Source organism: Agelaius tricolor, unplaced genomic scaffold (genome assembly GCF_023055355.1).
Source record: "Agelaius tricolor isolate 1412-34295 unplaced genomic scaffold, bAgeTri1.0.p SCAF_31, whole genome shotgun sequence".
Lineage (NCBI taxonomy): Eukaryota > Metazoa > Chordata > Aves > Passeriformes > Icteridae > Agelaius > Agelaius tricolor.
Window position 1 is genome coordinate 571,562 of NW_027269291.1, and position 20,039 is coordinate 591,600.

Below are 20,039 nucleotides of genomic sequence, written 5' to 3' on the forward strand. Positions count from 1 at the left end.
AATGACGGATTTGGCCGCCCAAACCCTGCAGGATCCCCACAAAACCACCCCGAACCCGTTCTAGAAGCATTTGTGCCAAAACCCAGGAAGGTTCCTCCCTTCCAAAGCCACCAAACCCGCTCGGATTTTGTGCTCATAACAAACCCCAAAACCCCGCCAGAACCAGCGAGGCCAGAGAGAAACCCAACACAACCATCCCTGAAACCCAAACCGCCCTTTTTTCCCCCCAGAAAAAAAACCACCACCAGCTTCCCCTCTCACAGGTGGGTGAGCTTGGGCGCCTCTTGGATTCTGCCCTGAGAAGTCGCGTGGTGCGACGAGAGCTCCGCGTAGGTGGCGTGGCTCTCGCACGGTCCGTGGGGCTGGCCCGGCGGGACCCCTCCGTAGTCCATGGCGCCGGCCTGGTGCTGCTGGCCCAGGTGGTTGAGGCCGTAGAGGGCCGGGCCCGAGGCGGGCAGAGCATCCACAAAGTTCCCTCCGACGTAGGCGGGGCTGCCCTGCATGGCGCCGTAGGCCGCGCCGTTGGCCTGCAGCACGTGCGGCTCGTACTCGGCCGCCGCCGCCGCCGCGGCCCCGGCGAATTTCTGCTGGCTCGGGCAACCCTTGAGGGCCGCCTGGTAGCCGGGGTTGGGCACGGCGTAGGCGTTTTGGTGGGGTTTGCCGAAGGAAGGCGGCGACGGCGCCTCGTAGGCGCCGCTCATGGGGTGCAGGGCGTTGAGGAACCCGGCCGAGGCCTGCATGGGCTGCGGGGGGCTGCCCGCGGGCGAGGGCCCTCCCGAGGAGGAGCCACCCATGCCCTTGGATTTCTGATCCTTCTTGTACTTCATCCTCCTGTTCTGGAACCAGATCTTGATCTGGCGCTCGCTGAGGTTCAGCAGGTTGGCCATCTCCACGCGCCGCGGCCGGCACAGGTAGCGGTTGAAGTGGAATTCCTTCTCCAGCTCCACCAGCTGGGCGCTGGTGTAGGCCGTGCGCGCCCTCTTGGAGGCCGAGGAGCCCGGGGGGCTTTTCTCACCACCGCCGCCGCCGCCACCGCCGCCGCCGCCGCAGGATTCTGTCGCGCCCCCGGAATGAAATAAAGGAGAATTACTTAGGGGCAGAAATTGAATGCGTCGCCTCTTAATAAACCCTCCCCTCGCCCCCGCGCCGCGGCCTGCGCTCCATAATCGTGTCATTTATTAAGAGTTCTGTTCTCCAAAGCTGCCCCTGCTTTATGAAAATTCGATCATGTCATGTCGGAGAGGATCCCAGGGCCCGTTATTGAGGAGGAGATTATTTCCTGCGGATAATTTTCTGGGAAATGACGTTGGGCAGGGCAGGGCAGGGCAGGGCAGGGCGGCCGCGGGGGCGGTGTGCACACAGGTGTGACACCAGGGTTTGGTTTGCACACAGGTGTGACACCAGGGTTTGGTGTGCACACAGGTGTGACACCAGGGTTTGGTGTGCACACAGGTGTGACACCAGGGTTTGGTTTGCACACAGGTGTGACACCAGGATTTGGTGTGCACAGGTGTGACACCAGGGTTTGGTGTGCACACAGGTGTGACACCAGGGTTTGGTTTGCACAGGTGTGACACCAGGGGTTGGTTTGCACACAGGTGTGACACCAGGGTTTGGTTTGTGCACAGGTGTGACACCAGGGTTTGGTGTGCGCACAGGTGTGACACCAGGGTTTGGTTTGCACACAGGTGTGACACCAGGGTTTGGTGTGCACACAGGTGTGACACCAGGGTTTGGTTTGTACACACAGGTGTGACACCAGGGTTTGGTTTGTACACACAGGTGTGACACCAGGGTTTGGTGTGCACACAGGTGTGACACCAGGGTTTGGTTTGCACACAGGTGTGACACCAGGGTTTGGCTCTGCACACAGGTGTGACACCGAGGTTTGGTTTGTACACACAGGTGTGACACCAGGGTTTGGTGTGCACACAGGTGTGACACCAGGGTTTGGTGTGCACACAGGTGTGACACCAGGGTTTGGTGTGCACACAGGTGTGACACCAGGGTTTGGTTTGCACACACAGGTGTGACACCAAGGTTTGGTTTGTGCACAGGTGTGACACCAGGGTTTGGTGTGCACACAGGTGTGACACCAGGGTTTGGTTTGCACACAGGTGTGACACCAGGGTTTGGCTCTGCACACAGGTGTGACACCAGGGTTTGGTTTGTGCACACAGGTGTGACACCAGGGTTTGGTTTGTGCACACAGGTGTGACACCAGGGTTTGGTTTGCACACACAGGTGTGACACCAGGGTTTGGTTTGTGCACACAGGTGTGACACCAAGGTTTGGTTTGTACACACAGGTGTGACACCAGGGTTTGGTTTGTGCACAGGTGTGACACCAAGGTTTGGCTCTGCACACAGGTGTGACACCAAGGTTTGGCTCTGCACCTGCCTCTTGGAGAGGAAAACTCCATAAATTGTATTAATGGGGGATGAAGCGTGCACCGCGGGGTTTGGGCGGACAGATTTGTCGAAATCGCGGTGAATTCCAACTGAATTTTTGGTTTTTATCTGCATTCACCTGAGTTCTGGTAAGTCTGAGCTGAATTTTTGGTTTTTTTCTGACTTCATCTGTGAATATTTAGTTTTTATCTGAATTTATGTGAACTGTGTTAAATCCTAGCCAAAGTTTTGGGTTTTATCTGAATTTATCAGTGGATTTTTGGGTTTTGTCTGAATTTATCTGGATTGTGGCAAACCTGAGCTGAATTGTGGCAAATCCAAGCTGAATTTTTGTTTTTATCCGAATTTATCTGAATTTTTGGTGGGGCACATGGAGAAGTTGGACACGGCTCCACGCCTGCTCCCTCCGAGCGCCGGGAAGGCACCAAACAGAATTTTAGTGGTGATTTGAGCAGTTGGGGGAACATTTGCCCCAAATCTGCGTCCACCAGCCGGACCGGGGCTGGGTCCATGGCCTGTGGTTGTGTTTGAAATAAACCCATAAATAAATAAATAAATAAATAAATTAATTAATTAATTAATGAACCAGGGGTGGGTGGGCAGTGCCAGGACCCCCCTGGGGTCTCACAGGGTCCTCTCCCCATCCCTGCAGAGGAGAAGGAAAATGTTCACACCCGTGAGCTCTTCCTTCCTCCGTTTGGGATTCTGGGCAGGAAAACGGGAATTTGGGTCTCGCCTAAACTGATTTCTCCAATCCTTTGCCATTCTTAGACCTCTCTTTGGAATTGTGGGCTGGAAAACGGGAATCTGGGTCTTCCCTGAACTGATTTCTCCAGCCCTTTGGGATTCTTAGACCTCTCTTTGGACTGCTGGGGGTAAAAGAGGAATTTATGCCTTTCCTAAATGATTTCTGCAACCCTTTGGCCTCTCTTTGGAGCTCTGGGCTGGAAAACGGGAATTTGGTCCTTCCCCGAACCGATTCCTCCAACCCTTTGCGATTCTTATTTTGGAGTTCTGGGCAGGCAAAGCAGAATTTTGGCCTCCCCCGAACCAATTCCTCCAGCCCTCTGCCGCTCTCAGACCTCCTCTCCCAATTTTTTCTGCCTTCCAGCCTCGTCATCCCCCAGCGGGCGAGGCCGGCGCGCGTCACCGAGGCCTCCCCGTCTACCTGCGCCGGGCGAGCCGCTCTTCTGCTTGGAGTTCTGCCTCGACTCCTTCATCCAGGGGAAGATCTGCTTGGAGATGCTGCCGCTGGCCCCCAGCCCGGGTTTCCCGGGGGTGTTTTTCCCGGCCTGGCCTGCGGCGCCGTTGGCGTTGTTGGCGCTGTTGGCGTTGTTGGCGTTGGGCGACGCCGGCGGCTCCGCGGGCCGCATGCAGCTCCCGTTGAGCTCCTTATTTTTGCCGTGGGACTGCAGGGAGCAGGAGGACCTCTGGAAGTCGCTGTCCAGGTGGGAAGAGGCCTGGAAAGGCGGCTGGGCGCCCTCGTAGCCGAACCCATTGCCGTAGGAGTAACCCCCGAAGAGCGCGGAGCTGTCGTAGTACGAGGCCTTCTGCATCTTTTTTGGCTACCAGGGTCTTGACACCCCTATGGCAGAACATTGGCACCCCGAGGCCACGTGACGGCCCCTCTCCAGCTGGCTGGTGGGAGCTGACCTGAAAGGTTAGGAGAGAAAACACAATAATAGTGCCAGGAATCCATCTTGGGGCCTGAAAGGCTCCTGACATGAATAGGGTCCCGCCGAACGGGGGGGGAACAGATGCTGCCAGCAGATTTCACATTTCACCCTGCCCGGGCTCGGGGAAAAATTTGATTTTTGAGGGGGTTTTTGGGGCGGCGGAGGTTTTCTTTTCACCGCTCGTTCCGCTCTGTGGCTCCGCACGGGACGGTCGCCGTGCGTCGATTTATTCTGGGTTTATCCCCGCACACAAATCCCCTAAAACACCCCTGGGGGGGATGGCGTCACTCACGGATTCACACACCCGGCTAAACCCCAAACCAGCGCAAATGTGAGAGCACAGAGCGGAGAATCGCCGGCCAAAAGCACAGAAACAACCAAAGTCCTGCTCTTCCTACCGAAATCACACACGGAGCAGCCCCCAGAGTCCTCCCAGCACAGAAATTCAAAGTTCATCCCCAGGGTTTGTTTGCTTTTGAGCTGCAAACAGCGAAAATCCGTGTTTTATCCCAGGTAACAGCGAAAATCCGTGTTTTATCCCCAGGAACAGCAAAAATCCGTGTTTTATCCCAGGTAACAGCAAAAATCCGTGTTTTATCCCCAGGAACAGCAAAAATCCGTGTTTTATCCCAGATAACAGCAAAAATCCATGTTTTATCCCCAGGAACAGCAAAAATCCCTGTTTTTTTCCCCAGGAACAGCAAAAATCCGTGTTTTCCCCCCAGGTAACCAGGGAAATCCGTGTTTTCCCCCCAGGTAACGCTGTCCCCGGCACACTCGGCTCCTTTTTTGTTTACTCAGGAGCTCCCAGCGCCTCTGGAATTCGGGGCAGAGATTCCCAGCAGATCGGGGCAGGCAGGAATTCCAAACGCGGTTTCTCCCCCTGGCCTGCTCTGGGTCTCTCTCCCCTCCCTGACAGGTTCAATTTAGAAAATAAATCCAAATAAATCCCTTTTTTAAAAATTTTTTCCTATTTTTTTTTTCCCGGCACGGTTTTGTGTTTCTCGTCCCAGGTCCGGAGCCGGGGAGGAGCGGATCCCGGCCCCTCTGGGGTTTCATCGCTGTTGTTGTTTTTTTATTTATTTTTTTTTCCCCCCTCTCTTTCTCGTGGAAAACAAACACTTCACGAGGCCATTTGCTCCTCGCTTTGCACCCCTCGGATTTTCCAGCGTTCCTCCCTCCCTCAATCCAAACTCAAAAAGTCTGAAGATACCCCAGTCCAAAGCCTTAAATCACAAAATTAAACCTCATTTTTCCTCCCCTCCCTCTGTCTCTGAGATTTTTCTGATTTTTCCTCCACCTCTTTTCCTTTCTCTTTCCTCCTTCTCCCAGCGGAAACTTTCTCCTCCATTCAAACAGAGTAGAAATACCCAGATAAAAAAGGTGAAAACTGCTTGGAAATGATGGGCAGAGGGATTTTTAACCAGGCACAGGCTCCCCTCTGCCTCGGCAGCCGCCGAGCGTTTGTTTGGGGATTGATATCCATTGTATATTTAATTGTATCTCTTGTATATTCAATTTTATCTGGGCCTCTTTCATCCCGCGGAACAAAACAAAACAAACCCCGCCGAGATAAAGCCCAGCGCGATATTTTTAAGTGCCGGGGCTTTAACAGAAGCCCCAGCTCGACAATAAATAACATTTTTTTTCCCTCCTCCTTTTCCTGGCTGCTGTTTTTATGTCACCAAAGCTCCGCTTGCTTCACCCCATCCTGGCGGCGCCCGCGGAGGGACCGCCGGGCCTTTTGGAAATTTATTTATTTAATTTTATTTTTATTTTTATTTTTTTTTTTTTTTTACCCTGATTAAATCCTTCCCGCATTCCCAAATCCGCATCGGATCTTCCTCGGAGATGCGTTATTGTCTGCGCCCAGGGCAGATCCTCGCTGCGAGTTATTCTCCTCCTCCTCCTCCTCCTCCTCCTCCTCCTCCCTGGCCATGATAAATTTGTCTTATTAAAAAGTAGCCTCCGCTCCCCGAGCCGTGAATTAATTAATTAACAAACAGCAGCGCCTTTATTATGAATAGCTTTGCTGGAAATATCTGCGAGGGGGCAGAGGTGGGGATTTCTCCAAGGCCTTTCTGTCTGCTAAAGATTTACTTAAAAATAAAAAAACCAAAACCCAAAAAACAGCAAAAGAATCCCAAAGCAGAACCTCGCGAGGCTCGGCCAAAGCAGCTAAAAATAACGGCGATTATTCCTTTTTTTTTCCTGTTTTTTTGGGTTTTTTTTTTTTGGGTTCTTGTTGTTTTAAACGTCCATAAAATAAATTTACAATCCCCTCCGCCTCGCTCGTGGCTCCGCTTTGTACCTCATCTCTCAGCGCCTCACAAATGCCGCTCATTTATCTTCGCCCGGGACGGCCGCAATCCTAATTATTTACTCCAAGGAATTGCTTAGGAAAGGGGGGGGGAAAAAAGGCGAAAAAAAAAGAAGAAAAAAAAGCCCGGGCAGAATAATAAATATTCGATGATGTCGTGCTCCTGTTAAAGGCGGGCGGGAGCAGCTCCGAGTTTCACTTGGGCGGCAGCGATTGCCCAAAAACTCTTTGCCCGCAACTTTGGAGGGCGAGGATTTGGGGCCATTTCAATGAAAAAAAAAAAAGCCAAAAAACCAACAAAAAAGCCAAACAAAAAAAAAAAAGAAAATAAATGAAGAATCGGGAGGGGGAAAGGTGAGGCAGAGAAAGGGGTGCGGGGAGGATGAGGATGCTCCGGGGTAGAACAGAAATGTGGAAATGTGGAAATGTGGAAATGTGGAAATAATGTGGGAATGTGGGAATGCAGAAATGCGGGGATCAGGCGGGGAAGGGCAGGGCAGGGAAGGAGCGGAGGCCGCGGGGTTTTCCCGCTGCAGAAGCGGCCCCTCCATGGTGGAAAATCCGAATTTCGCGAGCCCGGGGCGCTCCTGGGCGAGGGCAGCGCCGTCCCCTCCCCTCCCCCGCCCGCCGGCGGCTCCACCGCCCCGGCCCCGCCGTTAATCCCGGCCCTGATTAATCCCAAATTAATCCCAAATTAATCCCAAATATTCCGAGCGCGCCCCGCGACAACGGGGCGGGAGCCGGGGACGAGCGCGGAGCCCCGCGCCCGCAGGAACAACGAAGCGCCCCCAAATTTCCCTTCCTCCGTCCCCCCCCGCACCCCAAAGCGACAACAGCTCCACCCCCCCCGGCTGGAAAAACGCGAGGAGAGGCGGAAAATTAAAAAAAAAAAAATTAAAATTGAAAAACGCGAGGAGAGGCAGGGAAAAAAAAAAAATAAAATGTAGAAAACGCGGGGAGAGGCGGAAAAGAAAAAAAAAATTAAAATTGAAAAACGCGAGGAGAGGCGGGAAAAAATAATTAAAATTTAGAAAACGCGGGGAGAGGCGGAAAAAAATAAAAAATAAAATGTAGAAAACGCGGGGAGAGGCGGAAAATAAAAAAAAAATTAAAATTGTAAAACGCGAGGAGAGGCAGGAAAAAAATAAAATGCAGAAAACGCGGGGAGAGGCAGGAAAAAAAAAATAAAATGTAGAAAACGCAGGGAGAGGCGGAAAAAAAAAGAAATGAAAAATGAAAATAACCCGCGTGGAAAGGCGGAAAAAAAATATTAAATAAATAAAAATACAGAAAAAGAGGGTGGGGGTAGCGGAATTTTAAAAAAAAAAATAAAACAACAAATGCAGGCGGTGGGCGAGGGCTGCAAAAGAGGCTCTGCGTGGAAGGAAGCTTAAAGCTTGTGAACTCTTCTTGAACCGAGCTCGGAGTCATATGGTCATAAATCACTGGGACATACACTCCGCCATTCACAAAGTGATCGCCTATTTGAGTCCGGCTTACCTTAGTCTCTGACGAGCCAAGCACAGGCAGACATAAATATATTTTCACATCCAGCATCCACGCAATCAATAAGCGAGGAGTGACCCCCCCTCCCTCTTCCCCTCCCGGTACTCCCCGCTTTTTGCTGCTTTTTTTTTTTTGCTGCTTTTTTTTTTTTTCGCTTTTTTTTCTCTCTTTTTTTTTTTTTTTTTGGTCTTTATCTCTCTCTTTCTCTCTCTCTGGCTCCTTTCAAAACGTTACGGGGATGAACGCGCGGGCGAAGCGTCAAAAGGATCAAAAAAAAATATAAAAATATTTAAAAAAAAAAAGGAAAATATTCAATCCGTTTTTTTTTTTTTTTATGGTGGAACGGATTGTTCAAAATGTTATTATTTAAAAAAAAAAAATTAAAAAAAATAAATAAATAAAATGGAAGGGGGAGGGGGTTCAGCCGGGCGCTTACGGCGGCTCAAATTGTCTCGCTCGCTCTCCGTTAGGAGGGGTGGGGAGGGGATGAAAAATAAATAAAAAAATAGCGATAAAAAAAAAAAAAAAAAAGAGAAAAAAAAAAGAGAAATCGGGAGGGTTCCCAGCCTCGGCGAGGCGTGCGGGAAAAGCCGAGGGGGGCTTGGGGATGGCCAAACGCTGGCGGTTTCCACTTGGCCTCTGCTACGCGCTGCTCACTGATAACAACAATGGCCTCTGCTCGAGCAAAGGGGAAGAAGGGAGACGAGAAGGGAGGAAAAAAAAAAAAAAAAAAAAAAAAAAAAGCGAAGGAAAAAAAAAAAAGAAAAAAAAAAAAAGAAGAAATTCGGGAATAATTCGGGAATAATTCGGGAATAATTCGGAGATAATTCGGAGATTATTCGGAGATTATTCGGAGATTTCGCCCCCTCACCAGCACCACCCGAACCCCCCTGGAACCGCGGGGATTAAAATTTAAATTTAAATTTAAATGGAAATGGAAACGATGGCGGCGGGAAGGCCGCGAGGGGTTGGGGGGTGATGGGAGGGGGGCTCCGAGCAGGGACCCCCCGAAATTTGGGTTCGGTTTGGGGCGCTGGGAAATTGTGGGGCCCGGCCTGGGCAGGAGGCGGCGGCGGCGGCGCCTTTGATGCGCGCCATGAACAATTAGGCGTTAATTTATGCAAATGAGCCCGGCCGGCGGCTCCGCCCCCCCCGCGGCCCTGCCGGGGCTCAGGGGGCGCCCCCAAATTCGCTCCTGGCGGCCTCCCCAAAAACCAAAGCCCGGATCCGGGGTTCCCGAATGCTCGGTGCGGCTACAACCAGGAGTAACTTCAGAGCAGTAACTCCGCAGGTTTCCCCACCCCGAGGATGCGCTCCTCGATTTTCCTCATCACAGCCACCCCAAAAAACCAAACCCCAACATTTTTTGGGGTTTCTGGGGTGTTTTGAGCAATTCTTGGTGTTCCTACAACCCGGAGTAACTTCGGTGGAACTTTGAGCACCCCAGAGCAAATTTCCCTTCTCCTCGGCCACCCCAAAACCCAAACCCCATTTTTGGGGTTTCTGGGTGCTCGGCGTGGCTACAACTCGGAGTAACCTCGGTGGAGCTGTGGGCACCCCAGAGGATTCTCCCCCATTTCCTTCCTTGCAGCCGCCCCAAAACCCAAACCCCATTTTTGGGGCTTTTTGGGGCTTTTTGGGGCTTTTTGGGGCTGTTTTCAGCAATTCCCACCCTTGATACAACTCGGAGTAACTTCAGTGGAACTTACACCACCCCAAGGGGTCTCCCCCCAGTTTCCCTCCTCCCAAAACCCAAACCCCAACATTCCCGGGGGTTCCTCGGGGACGGCTTTGAGCAACACTCGGTGTCGCTACAACTCGGAGTAACTTCAGCGGAACCTTGAGCACCTCAGGGCCAATTTCCCTTCTCCTCGGCCACCCCAAAATACAAACCCCAAAATTTTGGGGTTTTTTTTTGAGCAACGCTCAATGTCGCTACAACTCGGAGCAACTTCAGCGCAACTTTGAGCACGCTCGGTGTTGCTACAACTCAGAGCAACCTCAACGCAACCTCAAGCACCCCAGAGCCAATTTCCCTTCTCCTCAGCCACCCCAAAATACGAACCCCAACATTTTTAGGGGTTTTTGGGGTTTGTTTTGAGCAACGCTCGGTGTGGCTACAACTCGGAGTAACTTCAGCGCAATTTTGAGCACGCTCGGTGTTGCTACAACTCAGAGCAACCTCAACACAACCCCAAGCACCCCAGAGCCAATTTCCCTTCTCCTCGGCCACCCCAAAACCCAAACCCCAAAATGCTGGGGCTTGTTATGAGCAATTCTCTCTGTTCCTACAACTCGGAGTAACCTCAGCGGGACTTTACTCACCCCTTGGGCCTGGGGGGTTCTGGGGGGCCCAAGGGCTCTGGGGGCAGTGGGGGACCATAGAGATAATTATGGTTGCTGTTAATGAAGCTAATTATGATTGCTGTTAATAAAGGGAATTACTATCAATAACCCCAAATTTACGATTTTCGCCCCTCCCGGCAGCAAAAACTTGGCCAAGAAGGGATTTTAGGGAGTTTTTTAGGGATTTTAGGGAGATTTTTAGGGATTTTAGGGAGTTTTTTAGGGATTTTAGGGAGTTTTTTAGGGATTTTAAAGATTTGATTTTTAGGGACTTTAGGGATTATTTTTTAGGGATTTTTAAAGGGATTTTAGGGATTTTTTTAGGGTTTTTTTTAGGGATTTTAGGGAATTTTTTTTAGGGATTTTAGGGATTTTTTGGGGGGATTTTTAGGGATTTCCTTCTTAAGGATTTTAGGGTGGAATTCCAAAACCCCATGACCAGGAGGGGCTGGCGAGTGGGAGGAAGGCAGGGCTGAGGAATTGAGGTGTCTGCACATTTTTTTGCTGCTTTTTTTTTTGCTGATTTTCCCCTTTTCTCCCCTTTTTTCCTTTGGAATCGCGACTTTTGTTCCCCTCCCCGATTCTCTCCTTGAATCGTGGGCGCTCCCTCCCCGGCCCGAAAGTGCTGACGAGGGGGAATTTGGGGAAGAAAAAGGGAAAAAGGCGCCGCAAAAATCCAAAAATCCCCTTGGAGCTGCCTGGGATGGTGGGGACCCATCGAGGGGTCCCATCGCCTTTTCTGTCTTTATTTTTTTTAAATTATTATTATTATTTAATTTTTTTTTTTTTTTAATTTCTGTGTACCGCACCTTCAGGCTGGGAACTCTGGAGGGCGAAACAAGAAGCAAAAAAAAAAAAAAAAAATTCAAAATTCAAAATAAGAGAAAAAAAGAAGAAGAAAAGAAGAAGAAAAGAAGAAAATAAAAGGGGGAAAAAAGAGGAAAATTTAAATTAAAAAAAATACAAGAAAAAAAGAAGAAGAAAAGAAGAAAATAAAAAGAAAAAAAAGAGAAAAAATTAAATTAAAAAAATACAAGAAAAAAAGAAGAAAAAAAATTAAAAAAAGAAGGACGCCCAAGGGAAGATTTGGACTTTTGGGGACTCCCTCAGCCGAGGTTTTCCAGGTGATTTTTCGAGTTTTATCCCGAAAATCCCGGGTTTTGCAGCCTCCAGCCCCAGCTGGGAGCCGGGACCGCCGCAATTCGCGTTTTATGAGGGATTTTTTCACCTCCCCTCCCCTCTCATCGCCCTTTTTATGAGCGGCTCCGACATCAATCTCCGGCTGCGAGCCGGGTCCTGCCTGGAGCGACCGCGTGGGATCCCCGGGAAAATGGGAAAAAGAGGGGGAAAAAGGGGAAAAAGAGGGAAAAAATAGGAAAAAAAAGAAAAAGAGAAAGAAGAGGGAAAAAAGGAGGAAAAAGAGAGGAAAAAGGAGGGAAAAATAAAGAGAAAAAGAGGGAAAGAAAAGAGGAAAAAGGGGAAGAAGAGGAAAACCAACCGCGGGCTCTTTACAAACTTCTATGGAGCTGAACCCTCCCCACCCCAGATTTCTGCATTTCGGGGTTTTTGGAGCATTTCGGGGTTTTTGGAGCATTTCGGGGTTTTTGGAGCCTTTCTGGTTTTTGGAGCATTTCTGGTTTTTGGAGCATTTCGGGGTTTTAGGAGCATTTCTGGGTTTTTGGAGCATTTTGGAGTTTTTGGAGCATTTCTGGGTTTTTGGAGCATTTCTGGGTTTTTGGAGCATTTCGGGGTTTTTGGAGCATTTCTGGGTTTTTGGAGCATTTCGGGGTTTTTGGAGCATTTCTGGGTTTTTGGAGCATTTCGGGGTTTTTTGGAGCATTTCTGGGTTTTTGGAGCATTTCGGGGTTTTAGGAGCATTTCTGGGTTTTTGGAGCATTTCGGGGTTTTTGGAGCATTTCGGGGTTTTTGGAGCATTTCGGGGTTTTTGGAGCCTTTCTGCATTTCTGGTTTTTGGAGCCTTTCTGGGTTTTGGAGCATTTCTGGTTTTTGGAGCATTTCTGCATTTCTGGGTTTTTGGAGCATTTCGGGGTTTTTGGAGCATTTCTGGGTTTTTGGAACATTTCGGGGGTTTTTGGAGCATTTCGGGGTTTTTGGAGCATTTCGGGGTTTTAGGAGCATTTCGGGGTTTTTGGAGCCTTTCTGCATTTCGGGGTTTTTGGAGCATTTCGGGGTTTTTGGAGCATTTTGGGGTTTTTGGAGCCTTTCTGCATTTCGGGGTTTTTGGAGCATTTCGGGGTTTTTGGAGCATTTTGGGGTTTTTGGAGCCTTTCTGCGTCTCTGGAGCTCCGGGACCGCCGGCGGTGCCCGGGCTGCCGGGAGCGGCGCCTCCTCAGGGTGAGAAATTCGGGATTTTCCCCGCCCCGAGCAGCCGGGACAGCCCCGCGGGGCTGCTCCTCCCAATCAGCCGCAAATGTCGCGATAGGGGCGCTTCCCTAAAAGGCAAATGTCGCGATTGGGGCTTTCCCTTCCAAGGTAAATGTCGCGATTTGGGCTTATCCCCCTCTTCCAAGGCAAATGTCGCGATTGCCTTTGGGTTTCCCTTCCTTCAAAGACAAATGTCGCGATTGGGGTTTTCCCTTACAAGGTAAATGTCACGATATGGGCTTTGCCTTCCTTCCAAGGCCAATGTTGCCATTTGGGGTTTCCCTCTAAAGGCCAATGTCACGATATGAGGTTTCATTTCAAGGCCAATGTCGCGATTGGGGGTTTCCCTCCAAAGGCCAATGTCGCGATATGAGGTTTCATTTCAGGGCAAATGTCGCCATTGGGGGTTTCCCTCCAAAGGGAAATGTCAAGACATGCGCTTTCATTTCAAGGCCAATGTCGCCATTGGGGTTTCCCTCCAAAGGCCAATGTCGTGATATGAGGTTTCATTTCATGCCAATGTCACGATATGAGGTTTCATTTCATGCCAATGTCATGATATGAGGTTTCATTTCAAGGCCAATGTCGCCATTGGGGTTTCCCTCCAAAGGCCAATGTCACGACATGCGGTTTCATTTCAAGGCCAATGTCACCATTTGGGCTTCGCCCTTCCAAGGCCAATGTCGCGATTTGGGCTTTACCTTCCTTCCAAGGCAAATATCACAATTATTAATAATAATAATGATGATGATAGCGATAATAATAATAGTAGCAGTAATAATAGTAATAATAAAATAAAATAAAGTAATAACAGAATGAAATAATGAAATAATCGAGGAGGTCAGGCCGCGGAGGGGCTGCTGAGGACGGACGGACGGACGGACAGGACGCACGGAGCTGAACGAAAACTCACCGGGTGTCCGAGGGCGGCTCCAGCGAATCCGAGGCCGACGCGGGGAGAGGAGCGGGACTGAGGAGGGGAAGAAAAAATAAAAATTAAAAATAAAATAAATGTGAAAATGGGGCCGGAACAGGGCGGGTGAGGGGACGGATCAGCAGCGGTGGCGCTGGGGACAGGATGGACAAAATGGGGACAAGGGGGACAAAATGGGGACAAGGGGGACAAAATGGGGACAAGGGAGACAAAGTTGGGACAGGAGGAGCAAAATGGGGACAGGAGGAGCAAAATGGGGACAGGAGGGACAAAATGGGGACAAGGGGGACAAAATGGGGACAGGAGGAGCAAAAGGGGGACAGGAGGGACAAAATGGGGACAAGGGGGACACAATGGGGACAAGGGGGACAAAATGGGGACAGGAGGGACAAAATGGGGACAAGGGGGACACAATGGGGACAAGGGGGACAAAATGGGGACAGGAGGGACAAAATGGGGACAGGAGGGACAAAGCTGGGACAAGGGGGACAAAATGGGGACAGGAGGGACAAAATGGGGACAAGGGGGACAAAATGGGGACAGGAGGGACAAAAGGGGGACAGGAGGAGCAAAATGGGGACAAGGGGTCAAAATGGGGACAGGAGGGACAAAATGGGGACAAGGGGGCCAAAAGGGGGGCAAGAGGGACAAACTGGGACAAGGGGGACAAAATGGGGACAGGACGGACAAAAGGGGAATAGGAGGGACAAAATGGGGACAAGGGGGACAAAATTGGGCTAGGAGGAGCAAAATGGGGACAAGAGGGACAAACTGGGACAAGGGGGACAAAGTTGGGATTTGGGGCGCTCTGGGGTTTCCTTCTGCTTTCCCTCCCTGGAACCCCTGGGGACATCGGGGGACACCGGGGGGACAGCAGGGACACTGGGGAACCTGGGGGAGATCAGGGGACACAGGGGGACACCAAGGGGACACCGAGGAACCCCGGGGGACACCAGGGGTCATCAAGGGACACCAGGGACCACCAGGGGACATCAAGGGACATTGGGGGACACTGGGGGACATCAGGGACACTGAGGGACACTGAGGAGCCCCGAGGAACACCGAGGAACCCAGGAGGACACCAGGGGACATCAAGAGACCCTGGGGGACACCAAGAAGACATCGAGGAACCCCGGGGGACACCAGGGAACACCGGGGACATCAGGGACATCGGGGGACATCAGGGGACACTGAGGGACACTGGGAAACACTGGAGGACACCAGGGGACATCAAGGGACACTGGGGGACACCAAGGGGACACTGAGGAACATTGGGGGACATTGGGGACCATCAGGGGACACTGAGCAATCCCGGGGGACATTGGGGGACACCAAGGAACATTGGGGGACCACCAGGGGACACCGAGGAACCCCAGGGGACACCGGGGACCCCCCAGACCCCCGGGTTTGGGGTCCCTGGGGGCCCGAGGTCTCTGGGGAGCCCCGAACGCGGTTCCCGAATTTGGGGCGCTCTGAGGGGTTCGGGCTCCGTCCTGGCGCCCCCTTCAGTGCTCGAGGCCGAGATTAATTAACTGCTGTTAATTAGCAGCAATGAACACGAGGGGAAGGAGGAGGCCGCGTTCCTGGGAAAGCCTGGAGGATTCGCTAAATGAGGATTTTGGGGTTTTTTAAAATTTCCTTTTTCCCAAATGTGCGAGAGGGGGAGGAGGGAGGGGTTGGAGGGGACGCGAGGACGCGACCCCGCACGGCGGCGATTTGGTCCCGAAATTCCCCCAAAATCACCCAAAAATCACCCAAAATTCCCCCAAATCACCCAAAATTCCCCCAAACGAACGCTCTCGAGATGCAAAAATATTTTAAAGAAATAAATAAAATTTCCAAAGCCAGGCCGGGATTTCTCACCGCAACTTCGGCACGGAGCGGGGAGGGAGGCAAAAACAATGAAAATAAAAAAAAAAAAAAAAAAAGAGAACAATTTAATTTAAAAATATTTTCGTTTTGGGAAATGTTGGGTGATTAATAACGAATAACCCCGTTTCCGCTGCGAGTGTTGGTGCCATCAATAAATAAATAAAAATAAAAACGTGAAATAAAAACGTGAAATGGAAACGCTGCCCTCGCACTCGCGGCACCGAGGCCGGCTCCTTTATTGGGGTTATTATTGGTATTATTGGTATTATTGCTATTATTCTTATTATTGCTATTATTGCTGTTATTGTTATTGGTATTATTGCTATTATTTTTATTATTGTCATTATTGTTGTTATCGCTCAGTTCTCAATGCGCCGCCCTCGCCGTTTCCCGCTCCCGCCTCAGCCGGGGCTGCTCGGGTCCCTCAAAGGGGGTTTGAAAAACGGGGGGGAAAAAATCAAAATAAAAGGGGAAAAATATCTAAATAAAAAGGGGGAAAATATCAAAATAGAAGGGGGAAAATCAAAATAAAAGGGGAAAAAAAAGAAGGGGAAAAATCAAAATAAAAGGGGAAAATCAAAGTAGAAGGGGGAAAATCAAAGTAGAAGGGGAAAACCAAAATAAATGGGGAAAACCAAAATAAATGGGGAAAACCAAAATAAATGGGGGAAATCAAAATAGAAGGGGAAAAAAATCAAAATAAAGGGGAAAATCAAAAAATCAAAATAAAAGGATGAAAAAATAAAAAAAAAGGGGGGAAATCAGAATAAAAGGGAAGAAAACCCCCCCAAAAAATAAAAGGGGAACAAAATCCAAATAAAGGGGTGAAAAAATTCAAAATGAAAGGGGGAAAAAAATCAAAATAAAAGGGAAAAATCAGGAGATTTCTGCGTTGTGAGCTCAGCAAACGCCGGCGCTTCCCCAGTTCCTGCCAGGCCGGGAGCGGGGACGGAGAAAAGTGGGAAAAAATAGGAAAAAAATTTAAATTATTTGGTGTGTGGAAGGGAGGGAAAAGGAAAAAACAACGAGAGGGAGCGGGAGGGAGGAGCGGCTGCGGCCGGGGGCTCCTCGTGTTTGGATTTTCTCGTTGTTTTCCTTCGGTTTTGGTTCATTTTTAATTCATCCCCTCCCAGCAGAGGCTCCCCCCGCCCCTCCCCGCCTTCTCGGGTTCGATTTGCGGCTTTTTTGGGGCATTTTTGGGGTTTTTTCTCCATTAATTCTCCCCGGGGCGGGGCCCCTGCTCCCGCATCCTCCGGGCGGGGCTCGCCCCATCTCAGACCCATTTTTTTTTTGGTTTTTTAGGGGTTTTTTTCCTGCAAAAAAGGAGAATTTGGGGTTTTTCCATCCCGCGAGGAGGAGGAGGGGAGAGCAACGAAGACCTCGCGAAACCCCGAACAGAAGCAGGGGGAAGAAATCCAAATTTTGGGTTTTTTTTGTTGTTTTTCGTGACGGATCGGGGTTTTTCCCTCGGCCTGACCTTTGCTGGGAGCCGCAATAATTCACCCGTTAATGATCAACCCCAGGGAGCGCCTTGGAGCTGCCTCCCAAAAAAAAAACAGCAAAAAAAACCACCCCAAAAATCAAAATAAAACCAAAATAAAACGGCCTCAAAACACCCCCGGGATGGGGGCACCCAGAAATCCAAGGGGTTTTTGGGGTGCACCAAAAAATCCCAGGGGTTTTTAGGGCCTCAGGACTTTGGGACATTGAAAAATCCAGGATTTTTTGGGGGCTCCAAGATTTTTGAGGGACCCCAGGATTTTTTTGGGGCGCCGGGATTTTGGGAGACTCAAAAATCCAGGATTTTTTAGCGGGGGCTCCAGGATTTTTTGGTGGCCCCGGGAATTTTCGAGGGCGTTCGGGACACCCAAAATTCCTCTCCAGGCTCCGTCAGGGGAAAAAATTTGAATTTTTGGGGGCGTTTTGGGGGGTCAGGGATGGGAATTCCCTTCCCCCTTCCCATTCCCGCCCCTTTTTCCCCAAATCACGGCTGGAATTCTGCACCCACGTGACCCAACCACGTCAAATTTGGGTTTTTTGGGTTTTTTTGGGGTTTTTTTTTCCCCTCATTTTAAAGAGAATTTGGGAATCCCAAGAATTCCCGAAACTCCCCGGGAGCCGAGCCCCCGACTCCATCCCGGGTTTTGTTTTTCCTTCCTTCTCTTTTTGATTTTTTTAAAATTCTTTTCCCTTCTAATTTTAATTTTTTTTCCCCCTTTTTCTCTTTGGCACAAACGGGGGAGCGGCAGCGCCAAGCGCAGCTCGCAAATCCAGAGGGGGAAAAAAATGGGGATTTTGGATCCCGAAAAAAAGGAAAATTTGGGGTTTTTTTCCCTGCCTCCCAAATCCTGGGGCTGGCCCCGGCTCGGACGGAGCCGTTCCCATTTTTCCCCCGTTTTTTTCTATTTTTTAACCCCATTCCTCCAAAAGATTTTAAAAAAGGAGGGGCAAAAAAAAAGGGAGAAAATGAAGATTCCAAGCTTTTCCCCTCCGAGCTTTTTTCCGCGGCCGTTTTTGCGAGGAAAGGGAGGAATTGGGTGGATTTTGGGTTTCCTTGCAGGAATCCTGGCCCGGATCCCGGACGGAGCCAGGCGAGAAGCGCCGAGTTCCCTTTTCGCTCCCAAAGGTTTCAAAACCCGCACGGAGAACCCCAGAAATTCGAGTTCCGCGCTCCGGGACGGCTCCGCAGCCGCGGTTTCTCCACCCGAGCTCCGCGTCCCCGAAACGGCCCCAAAACGGCCCCAAAACCGCCGCGCCCGGCTCTTTTTGGGGTTAAAATCCGCTTTTTGTGGTTGTTCTGGGTATCCTCATTCCAAGGGCCCGCGGCCATCCCGGGTTAATTTTTAATGGGGGGGAGGTTTGGGAGCGGCGGCACCGAAGGGGTTAAATCCCAATTCCTGAGAAAATCCGGGAGAAAATTCCCGAAATGTCCAATCCCGGCCGCCCCGGAAACCCCGGAACAGCGCACGGGGGGAATGTCCCAAATAAATTCAATTTTCGGCGCTCAAACCCCCGGAATAAATCTCCTGCAGGCGCCGAGAAATACAGAAATACAGAAATAATAAAGAAAGAAATAAAGAAATAAAGAAATAAAGAAATAAAGAAAGAAATAAAGAAAGAAAGAAATAAAGAAAGAAATAAAGAAAGAAATAAAGAAAGAAAGAAAGAAAGAAATAAAGAAAGAAAGAAAGAAAGAAAGAAAGAAGGAAATAAAGAAATAAAGAAATAAAGGAATAAAGAAATAAAGGAATAAAGGAATAAATAAATAAATAAATAAATAAATAAATAAGGAAATAAAGAAATAAATAAAGAAATAAGGAAATAAAGAAATAAGGAAATACAGAAATAAAGAAGTAAGGAAATAAAGAAAAAAAGAAATAAAGAAATAAATAAAGAAATAAAGAAATAAGGAAATAAAGAAATACAGAAATAAAGAAATAATAAAGAAATAAAGAAATAAAAGAAATAAAGAAATAAAGAAATAAAAGAAATAAAGAAAAAAAGAAATAAAGAAATAAAGAAATATACAGAAATAAAGAAATAAATCCCACACGGGAATGCCGAATAAAATTCGGATTTTTGGAGGAAGAGCGGGAGAAACGCCGGCCTGGAAAGGCGGGGAAATGAATCAAAGAAATTCCCTGAAACGATCGCGTCCCAGAAGAGCGGGAGCGGCCCCGAACGCGCCCGGTTAAAGATCAGCAATGCCCATTAATATCAATTGACTGCAGCGCAAACTCCGCTTCTTCACCGAGCGGCTGATTTATGAGAAAATCAATTAAATTACGGCCACTTAGGGCCTGCGGCTGCTGCTCGGGTTTCATTCGCCAGCACTTCGAGCGCTCGGCTTAAAACAAACCAAAAAAAAAACCAAAAAAAAATTTAAATAAATAAAAGAGATAAATGAAAAATCCAAGTTTGGCTGGGGGAGAACGGGGAGAAATGCGAAGCCGGAGAAAAAAATAATAAAATAATCATAATAATAATAAAATCAATTCGGAAAGGGAAGAGAGGCGCTGCTGGAGCCGCTGCCAGCTCAGCTCCGGCCCCGGGAAATCCGAGCCCGAAACTGCCCCGGTTTTCCGAGGGATGGGGAATTTTGGGAGCTGGCAGCGCCTCCGGAGGGAGAGGAGCCAGAGCAGAGCAGAGAGCACCAAAATATCGCAATTTCCACCCAAACTTTGCCGCTTTAATCCGATTTTCTGAGTTGGTTTTTGTTGGTTTTTTCCCCTTTTCCCCACTGTACAAAGGATTTTTCTGTCTCCCTTTCGATCTCGCATTCCTGGGGGAGGAGGAACAGGGAAATTTTTTGGGGTTTTTTTTTCCCTGAATTGGAATTTGGAGCAGAAAATCCCCAAAATAAAACCCGCGCTGTCCCCGCGTCCTCCCCGCCAGGCCTGGGGGCGCTTTCCCCACCCAAAAAAGGCTCCGAACCCAACATTTCCCAAATCGGAGCCTTTTAAGCCCCAAAAACCCCGAATTTTCCAGGAGCCTCGAGGAGAAGCAGCGCGAGCATCCAGATGTTCACGGGGCACATCTGGCCCTGGCTTGGGAAAATTCCCTTTTTTTTTTCTATTTTTTTTCTCCTT

At 49.5% G+C, this 20,039-nt stretch overlaps 1 protein-coding gene across 2 annotated transcripts; it reads right to left on the bottom strand.

Annotated features, from left to right (window-relative positions):
• Window positions 1-257: 257 nt before the first annotated feature.
• On the bottom strand, window positions 258-3,967 carry HOXB3 (homeobox B3). Of its 2 annotated transcripts, none has more exons than XM_071450882.1 (2): window positions 3,580-3,967; window positions 258-1,054 (listed from the first exon to the last, which is right to left on the bottom strand). In XM_071450882.1, the coding sequence occupies exons 1-2, from the start codon at window positions 3,965-3,967 to the stop codon at window positions 258-260; spliced, it is 1,185 nt and encodes a 394-aa protein (XP_071306983.1). The 2 variants fall into 2 exon arrangements, with proteins under 2 accessions (XP_071306983.1, XP_071306982.1); XM_071450881.1 differs by having other exon boundaries at window positions 3,562-3,967.
• Window positions 3,968-20,039: the final 16,072 nt, after the last annotated feature.